General features: G+C 31.1%; 1 protein-coding gene across 1 annotated transcript; it reads right to left on the reverse strand.

The window, feature by feature from the left end:
• Window positions 1-4,171: 4,171 nt before the first annotated feature.
• On the reverse strand, window positions 4,172-4,692 carry LOC126846319 (mitochondrial import inner membrane translocase subunit Tim17-B-like). Its single transcript, XM_050585630.1, has 2 exons — window positions 4,546-4,692; window positions 4,172-4,477 (listed from the first exon to the last, which is right to left on the reverse strand). Exons 1-2 carry the CDS (start codon window positions 4,690-4,692, stop codon window positions 4,172-4,174), a joined length of 453 nt encoding a protein of 150 aa, XP_050441587.1.
• Window positions 4,693-10,911: the final 6,219 nt, after the last annotated feature.

Genomic DNA, 10,911 nt, shown 5'->3' on the forward strand with positions numbered 1-10,911 from the left:
TATGATGTAATTTTGATTACAAATTAAAATGTGCCGATTACCATGTGATACTGTTATCTTAGTATCTCAAATTGTTGACCCTGATAAAGAACCGTCATGGAATAAACAACTAAATAATAATATTGTTTCTTCTAAGATTTTTGCCGGTACGCAGATAATAGTTTTTGACACGATTTAGACAAGATAAGGTGACGCCACTCAACTTCTTATCATTAAAAATCCGGGGTCGATTGCTTCAGGCATTTTGGTAGTTCAGCGTCGCTGTACAGGCGGCGCCGCCATTTGCCCGGAGTCCGATATTATGTAGACACAAAATATAAACAATTATTGGTGATGCAAATATCATCCCTAGGAACACAATGTAGAGAATATATCTCTGCTTCGTCCCTAGGAATTGCACGTATGGTTGGGCTTGAATTACACGGTAGTCGGGCTGTCGGAGACACTTAATTGGGGTTTATTAATGTAATAAATATCTACCTTACACAAGCGATACTTATTTTCGGGGAGAAATTAAAATAATCGGAAAAAATGTATCTATTGTTCATGGCCATATTCAGGGGAAGGAGGGTTTCCGGGTTCAAACCCCCCCCCCTCGAAATTTCATCGAAAATTATTTGTAATACCTTTCCTTTATGTCTTTTGTTCCATTGTTTTAAAAGTATTTCTGAAAATGATGTAAAAAAAAGAAAAATATTTTGATGTAAACCTAACTTTAAAGCCTAAAATAGAATTAAATAATAATAAATACGTGATATTATCGTTATCGCCTGCTTAGGCTTATGGACACGCCAATGAAATTTAGTTTTTTTCGAATTTCGTTGGTGTACCTTATTGGAAGACGTCAATAAGGAGGAATACATTACTTGTACCAAATCAAGCACTAGAAAAATGCTAGAATTAACAAACCAGACATATAAAAAAATGTTTTTTCAATTATTTTATTTTGAATTTAAATAGTAAGAATTTTACTGATTGTGAGCAGAGAAACTTACATAAATTACTACATGTTTTGCTTATCGGTTACTTCGTATTAGGGATTGTATACTCGTTTCCAAACCACCTATGAGGTAGAGTATTTGGCTCGTTTTTTTTTAATGTGGTATCTCCATCTACGATGATGCTCAAATTGTATTTACTGTACAACCACCAGAAATGTGTGGTAGGGGCGTTTCAAGCAATTGTGGACTTACGCATAGATGTCGATCCGGGCATAACTTAAGACTAACTTAATGACTAAAATATCCCAGTATCGATAGACTGAGCGGCCACGCAACAGATAATGGTGGACTTACGCATCGAAGCCGATCCGGGCATAACTTAAAACTAACTTAATGACTAAAATATCCCGGTATCGACAGACTGAGCGGCCACGCAACAGACAATGGTGGACTTACGCATCGAAGCCGATCCGGGCATAACTTAAGACTAACTTATGACTAACTTAAGACTAACTTAATGACTAAAATATCCCGGTATCGACAGACTGAGCGGCCACGCAACAGACAATGGTGGACTTACGCATCGAAGCTGATCCGGGCATAACTTAAAACTAACTGAATGACTAAAATATCCCGGTATCGACAAACTTTGCGTATAAGAGAGTACGGAGGAGGTTATCCAGTAGGATCAGGATCACGGGATAGATATTGGTAATTTGATTTCTAAAAAAATCTTGTTGGTGTACAAAATGTTGTGACTTGATTAACTGGACGCAAATTTTAAAGTAAGTAATTAATTTTTACTAAGCAGAAAATGTGAGAGATTTATGAACTATAACGAAAACGACCACAACGTGAAAGTGAGAAGTTACAAACGAAAAAAATATTAAAGTAGTTTAATTCAATTATCTGAAATGACAATAGTGCTAAAATGCGTAAATTTACTTAAATAAATAAATTTTAATTGTGCGGTTGTCCAAAATAATTTATAAAGGGAGAATCGAGAGTAAAATGGCATCATCGAACATAGACCTAATCCACACAGTACTCTGTACTTGACTTAGTAGAGGGGAGGTAACTCAGATGTTTAGATATTTTAGCGTCGGTACCTACTAGGTATCTTTATTTTACTTCCAAGTGAGATTAGAATATATTACTCAGAAATGTATTGATTTAGTTGAAAAAAATATTTCCAATAATTACACTCCCTTTTTATAAATTCGTCTGAGGAATACATTACTTATACTAAATCAAGCACTAGAAAAAGGTCTAGAATTAACAAACCAGTCATAGGTATAAAAAAATGTTTTTTCAATTATTTTATTTTGAATTTAATATGTAAGAATTTTACTGAGCAGAGAAACTTAAGTACAATTATTTCGTGTGTAGTTAATTCCGGACCCTTACAGCTGTATACAATTAAATTATTATTAATATTTAAAATAAATTACTACATGTTTTGCTTACGGGTTACTTCGTATTATTTATACTTATTAGGAAATTGATGATCGACCGCCGCGTGTAAATAATTGCACTTAATTTAAAAAAAAAAATTTAACATAATATCTAAATTATTATATATTAAGATATTTCTACACAGCATGCTGGGTTTTTGCATTACCTACTCTGAAGCCCAAATGTGAAATCGCCCTGTTAGACTCTCAAATGCTTAAATCAATTCACCAACTTTTAAAATCCCAAGTGTTCTTATAAAAGTTTTTTTTTTTTTTTTGAAACAGTTATTATAAATAACAATGAGAGAGAAGAACATATGGCTGTATTATGTTACATAATATAATAACTGTATGTGTTCGAAATACATACCATCAAGTCTCCAGGCGAAACCCCTTTTGAGTTTTTGGTCGCCTTCGGATTTTTTTTGAAGTAGCATGAAGTTACGTTCAAACTTATGGTAAAACATAACAGTAATGTTTAAGTCGTTCGAAAAAGTAATTGTTTTAACGTAAAATATATCTGCAGAACGGTTCGATACAATGCATATTGTTTGCTGAAAATATTAAAATCTAAGTATTGACTTTTAATTTACTTTCATTATACAATTGCTACGTCTGGTTATTCAAACAACAAGCAGAAGTTAACATAGAAACGAATTGTTTTAAGCAGTTAAAAACTCACATAGAGTCAGCAAAGGTTTGCAAATTTTGTGTTCAAGGAGATCCTATATTATATTATAATATATATATATAATTATATATATAATAAAGGATCTCTTTGAACACAAAATTTGCTTTGCGTTATCAATATTAATTTAACATAGATTGAATTAATTGACAGAGTAATTATTGTGGTTGATAGAAGGGTGTATACTGAATATAGTAGCTCGTCCAGTATGCACATGCGTTTTATTCAAACAATTATTTATTACAAAAATAATCTTGATCAAATGAAAGATGTAAAACTTAATTAATTGAATATCAATGAAAATGGTTTGGAAATATTTTTAAATAATATGATATGTCATTGTTACTTTTTTTGACATTACACTGGTGCAGACGACGTAACGCCTTAATTAGTGAACAAAAATAAATTATGTTTTTAATCTTAAATCATATGTATATTATTTCTATAATTATTAGGATTTAGGAATGTGGTTTTACATTTTTTTTTCAATGCAATTTAAGACGTTTAGTTTAGAGGGACGGATCGTTTTATTAAGGCCACGATATGATTAGAGATGCCTACTGAAAGATTTTGACGTACTTCTCTCATATCACCACTCACCGGACCCTATTTTCAAACATGCATCAACTTATTATATACTGTAAAAATAATATAAGGTTTTTTTCAGATGTTGAGTTAATAAGTAAATAGGACTCATTTATATGGAATCCCAAATACTTTATATAACTTATAAGAATTAAATAAAAAAAGTATTTAACAACTAAAATATTATGTCAAAAATGTTATCAGATTTCAGGACTTATATAGGTCTGTATTATACTTATTAAAGGCGTAATATTAAACCTAACTAAAATTAACATGTTGTTTATAAATTAATAATAATTGTAAATACTATCTTAAGTAGTACACAGCAATTTACAATGGCAACATGAGATCGACAAGACAGCCTCGGCTATGACGCGGATTTTTTTAAACACAGCGGTCCAAAAACCCAAACGTGGTTGGCTATGATGTTTAGTTGCTGCTCTCAAAAAGGCTAACTACCGACCATAGTCAATAGTGTCATCCCGGCCATAATCGAGTCTCTGTTAGTTGTCATATTTTGGCGCTCGCGGTCTAAATTTTTCGGCTGACCTGTACTCCGAGTACCAGCCGTAGGCTTCGAAAGCTGCCATACATGCGGCACTACCAAACGCGTTGAACGCCATAGATCGAAGCCCTTTTCTCGCGGCCAGTATGCCGCCGGCCAGAGCGCTGCTTGTAATCGTGTTCCATGGGTCCTCTTTCTTCCTGATGCCGACCATTGTGCATTCAATGGCGGCATACAGGCCACCCCAAACAGCAAATGTTCCGCCGATGGCCGGAGCTCGGGTGGTGGCCGATTGAAAAGCGCTCTGGAAATCAAATCCCAACGTATTAAAAATTGTCTGATTTGGTGGTTACTTGTGATTTTCACACTCACGTTGCAACGCCTTCTGAACCCGGCCGGCCCGTTTCGGAAACCCTCAACCGCCTGGAATATTCCTCCACCGATGAGGCCCAAGGCAAACCCACTGCCGATATCATCCATAACTCGCATTGGGCACGGTTCTCTGTCGTAGGCATCCATCGTTAATGGTTCCAAAAAACAGTGCGACACGATACAAATCAAAATTATACCAACACACAAAAATACATTTGACAGTATTGTCGTTATGATGGTTAACATTACCATAGTAAAATAATTTACATATAAACACAGTTTTGACATATTTATAATCTCACAAATAAAGGAAAATGTATATAAATAAAAAGAATCTCTTGACCTGCATTGTCAGAAGCCACAATTCACGCGCTTCGAATGCAGTGACTTATTTATGGGAGTGACTGAGTGGGCTCTCGCTAGGCCCCCCCCCCCCCCAAAAAAAAACTTTTTTTTTTTTAGTCTGCCTTTGGGCCTATATGATGTGAATTGTAGAAGTTTAATATTGGCGAGCTTTTATAAGGAGTTAGTACCTCAGCGTCCGAATGCCGTGCAAAAAAAAACCTCTATAATCTGTTTAATATATCTATTTAATAACCACAACAAAATTCTCGATACTATCGGCCTGCTAATAATATTAGGCGCACAATCAACTGTATCTGTGCATCTTGCATGAAATACGGGTTTTTTTTACTAATTGGACAATTTTGCACATTAGTGCACAATACATCAATTGAAGTTCCTTCAATTAAAGAGGCTTAGTTTATTGAACTCCTTGGTGAATATTTGTGTAAGTATTAAACAACATATTTACGCTTGCCTACGAATTTCAAAATCAAAAATATTATCTTCATTCGGCGAATGACTCATAACTTTCAAATTATACCAAAATAAGTATTATAACAGTGATCAATCATTTACTGTAGTCTTATAAAAACACACATATATATATATATATATATATATATATATATATAGCACCAAAATAGTATTTTTGTATTTCCAATGGTATGAAGAATCAATGCACGCAGGGATATAAATTATAAATTGTTTGGATGATGAGAACTTTAACTATGCTTTGTTGGAATTAGATTTTAATTTTAAGATAAATACATTTGAATAATTAAAAATATGCCCTTTCTTTATGTCATATTGTTCCACATCCAAACCAACTATCGAAAATTGGTTTCCAACAAAACATAGAAAAAATTCTCACCTAGAACATTTATAATTGGGTTTTTTACTCTAAAACCACCCAGTAAGCTATGTTTTTGAAATTAGAAAACTATATATATAGATGAAAAAAATATTTAAAATCAATGACAAAGATGCTGCGATAGTCAGAAAAATAAATTAACTGCCTAAATAGAATTTTTATCTAACAATTACAAATTACAATTTAAGCTTTAAATTGAGATTTTGCAAAAAATTGCTTATACCCAACTCCCTAATAAATAGCAGTACGACGTCCCCTTAATTAAGATTATTACCATGAGTAATGTGTATTTTTACAAGATTGTTAAAATTCTAAAAGCACTTGTTTTTCAAAATCGTCTAGTTAAAAAAAGACATATCGTATGGGCAATGACTTTGGTAATTTTTATTCGGGATCATATTAATAGTACTTGAAACGAGAGAATAATTTTGTGATAAAGTTATTCCCTGATTGAAGTATTGGTATTTGTATCTGTGGTAGACCACCGCAAAGCCATTTACAAACGAGATTTTTTTATTTTTCAAGATACTCTAATATTGATATTATTACAAGAATTAGCCATTAGGTACCTACTATTTTAGCTTCGATACGGAGCCGAGCAAGTATTATTTACAATGTGTTGTTATAACTGTAATTTTGTGTCGAAACCACTGAACCGATTTCTTCATGTAACCTGTCTGTATAAAAACCGTACTCAAAAGATATTTTTGAAAGCCAAATTAAAAAAAGAAATGTTCACCCCTTCTAAAAATAAAAAATAAGGAGGATTTCCTAAAAATGTACATACTTTTAACTTGGTAAGCTATAATTTTCCGAAAAATATTCAGTATTTAAATAAGGTATTCGCCCATTTACAGGCCGGTTTATTAAGATTAAAATAATTGCAATTTTTTTAGAAGACACTAGTTTATGTTATTTTACAAATGGTATTAGACAATGTTTTTACTTAAATTTTTTCCAGAGCTCTATCAACTTTAAAAACTTAAATGGTAAAGTAAATGTTTAATTAACTTTTATAATTAAAAATAATATATTGAAAATTTTTACTGTTCGACAACCAGTTTTCGATAACGATTACTTTTAAAGTTACTAAAGTTTAAGATTTAAGAAGTGTGGTTGGGAGCGGTAAAGTAATTTACACAGTAACTCACAAAATAATACTAGTTACTACACATTACTCTAGCGCACTTCACCTTCTGTCCTAAATTTTAAACTTAACATTTAAAAGTACCCAATTATGCAAAAGTGTTTTTTTTTTCATTTTTTTTAAAGTTGATTAAATATATACGTTACCAATAGGTAAACTTTTAAAAGTTAATAGATGTCTGGAAAACACTAAAAAAGTTAAATATTTAGACATTTTATACTATTGTAGGATAAAATAAAAAAAAACTTTTTAAGAAACTAAAACAAAAATATAGCAATTTTTTTTTGTCTTACCTCGATGATTGATGAATCAACCGCATGAAGTGCAGAGAACTAGTGTTTTATAAAATATTTATATATACCTATATGGATTACAGAGAAGCAAATAAACATTCTCAATGTTTCCTTACGGGTGATGATCCCTGCAATATCTCTTTCAATAATTTGGGGAAAAAATGTAAATCAAATAACGACAGAAAAAAGTTTTACTGACAAAATAAACAAAAAGACTAAAAACTTGTTTTTAAAAACTATAAAAATATCATTACACAGGTCAACACATCAGTGGCGGATTTGACGGGGGGGGGGGGCGATGAGGCGATCACCCCCCCCCCTTGGCCCAAGAAAAAAGTGGTTGTAATAAATTTCGACCATGTAAATTAATTTACCTGTTAATTTGTATAAGCTTCATGGTATTATTTTCAATTTAAATCATTTTGTCTATGAGTAAAAGCTATTTTAGTTAATATAATAGTAAATTTTTTGTTCCGTCACTGAAACAGATTTGAATTTGTCATGAAGTTTACTTGAGATCGGTCAGCGTACTTTTTATAAAATTTTTAAACTTCAAATTTTAAAATCAAATTTGAAAAGGGTTAAAATTAAAAATTGAAAAAAGTACCCTGCCCGATCCTAAGTTAACTTTATGGCGAATTTAAATCTGTTTTCAAATTACTTATCGGATTACTGGTGCGACCTGTGCGGTTGACAAAAAATGATGTGTTTTGACTGAAAAAAACGGCCAGTATCGAATTCCCCTTAAATAAAGATGATATTATTGAAAGATTTGCTAAAGAAAAAAAAAGGCATTGATTTTATATTATAAATATCTGAGTATTGTACTTTACTTAATTATGAGTATGTATTTGATATTTAAACAAACTTGTTGTAGCTATTTTCTATGAAAGTTTATTGGGTCAAAATTAAACTGAATTAATAATGATTAATTAAAAAATAACTAATCAAAATAACTAATACATTGTAAAATATTTTGTAGACAAATAATAAAAAGTAAAAATCAAAAAAGGTAATTTTATTATACCTAAAAAAACGAAAATTCGCCCCCCTTCCTTGGACAACCCCTGGATCCGCCACTGACTATCATTATACAAAATATCCAACACCAGAACATAAAAGTTGAATTTTCATGTAAAATGTACATAGCAATAAATGCCTGTCTATCCAAGGCAACAATTTATTGTCAATACTCTTTTTGGTAGAAAAAAACAAAAAAAATATCAATAGGTTCTATATAGTATAGGTATTATCATTGATTATAAATACTATAGATGGCCCACCGAGACAAATTTTAGTTCTGTATACCGACACGGTACGGGCGTTAGTGCCTATAGTAGTATCATTTTCATTGAGAACGATTGACTAGCGCCCGCCCCGTGTTGGCGTACAAAACTAAAATTTGTCTCTTTGGGTTATCTATAATATTTATAAACAATGGTATTAGATAGAAATTGTAAAAACAAAAACGGATTTATACACAAATTACAATCGTAAAAAATAAATTTATCAGTAATTAGTAAGTACGTTCAATGAGAGATGTATTAATAATACAATGGTTTTTTTTTATTAACCTAGGTAACAATTGAAAAACATATAATATGATACATAAAAAATAATAAATCTCATTACACAAAAATAATAGTTGAATCGTATTAGTAGTATTGGCGTCATTGTCATCCAAACCATCATCCTCATCATCTAAATATCCTTCCCCGCTATCAAAATAATTTTTATTGTAGTCAGTTCCGTCATCTAACTCATCGTCGACATCACTTCCCAACTCATCATCGATATCTCTTACTTCTCCTTCTTTTTCATCTTTCTCTTTCTCTTTTGGTTCTTCGCTATCTTCGATATCAATGTCTTCCTCTTCCTCGAGTTCTTTAATAACATTGTCCATTGAACAATTGTGAAGTGGAAGGCCCTTCCACTTCATTTTCGTTTTCATTTTTTACCTTTTTTTTACTGGCTGGGTTGAGGAAATCGTGGTTTTCTTGGCAGATACAATTTGTTTTAACGACAAATAATCACGGATGGCGGGCATCGTTTAACAGGGTTGTCAATATTTTTTAATTTGAAAATTTCCTAACATTTCCAGGTTTCTCAAAAGAAAATCATATTTTCCATACACAAAATTTTGTAGTACTCATTATTTTAAAATATGTTTTTGAAGAGTTATTCAAAAATAGACAGCATTAAATACTCAATTCTAAATTCCACTACTTTCTGGATAATTATGTAACCTAAATCAAAATAGGTAAAATTTTATTATTAAATGTAAAACCGGCGAGAACGGCCGTTAATATGTTTTTATGTGTTGTCGTTTTGTCCACAATGATATAATATCCCTTCAGCGTGTGCACATACTTACTCTTCTATTCATACAACTGTTTTTGGCCGGATATTTCATCTTGTGTTCGTCACATTATTTGTCACTATCGCCCCCATAGACGGCAGTTCACACACTGGCAAAGAAGTGTCTATTTAGACCTTAGAGCTAACCGTATATACCTTTGAACCGTTGTGATTAATGATTATATCCTATTGCGGAATTCGTTTTTCACTTACCCATATGGTGTTTGTAGGGTATATTACATTCCACTTTCACAAAAATACATACTACTTAGCAGTTAGCGGTACTATTCAATTGGCTCCCAAGATTCTATATACTATTGAATTGGCTCTCTCAACATTCGATTCGTAAATACAAGGGCTACCAAAATTACATTATTACAATGTTATTTTTGTACATTTTTAAAATGGCCTTTTGAATATGGATGTAAAATAATATTTAGCTAACAAATGGAAACCACGAATAATTTTAATTAATTTCAAATCGTTGAACTGTTTGAATGTGCTTAAATGACTTGTGTACGATTATATTATAAAATTACATTTTTGGCAATTTTTTAGTTTATAGTACTTGTTTTATACCAAATATTAAATTGAATATGTTTTTTTAGAATTAGTCAATCGTTTTACGCATTAAACAAAAAGAAAGACTAAAACTCATTAAATAAAAAAAAATCAATATGCATTTTAATTTTTTTTTTTTAATTGTCAAAAAAACTAAATCTAAATGAATTTTATTAACGTTAAAATAAATACCTATTTAAGTACTAAATTATCAAAGAACATTTTTATTATAGAAAAAATATTTTACTCCCTCTCCCCAAAAAAAAAAATTATTTAAATACTTAGTAACTATAATTTTTGTTTGTGTTTCTCGATAAAAGGGATTTTTTTCCTAGTTTCTAAAAATGTACAAGAAACAACAATGCTACAAAAAAAAAATTAATAATTTCAAGAATTCAAAATTGAATATTTCTTTTGGTACGGTGCTTTATTTAACACTCCTAGTAAATATTAATGATCATTGATCTAATAGGAGTTTAGTATTTTGTTAAGAGGACGTTAGACCCCTTTTATCAAGGAGTCAGGTATAGGCAATTTTTTGCAAAATCTTAATGGAAAGGTTAATCTGTGATGTAAACTGTTTTTAGTTCAGTAATTAGAACTCTTTTTTTGTAGTTAATTTATTTTTCGGAATAACACAGCATCCACACGCATATTCTCTATTATTAACTAAAATAATAATCGTAGAAAAACGTTTTCTACATATTTAAAATGATTAGAACTTTATCTAGGTTCTTACTTTTTTCGTAGGTTTTTTTTTTGATAATACTAACCCACATTCACAATTTATA

This window comes from Adelges cooleyi, unplaced genomic scaffold, assembly GCF_023614345.1.
Source record: "Adelges cooleyi isolate 19-005CV unplaced genomic scaffold, UGA_ACOO_1.1 ACOO_flye_CR_arks_rails_tigmint_CR_PRNA_9, whole genome shotgun sequence".
NCBI lineage: Eukaryota > Metazoa > Arthropoda > Insecta > Hemiptera > Adelgidae > Adelges > Adelges cooleyi.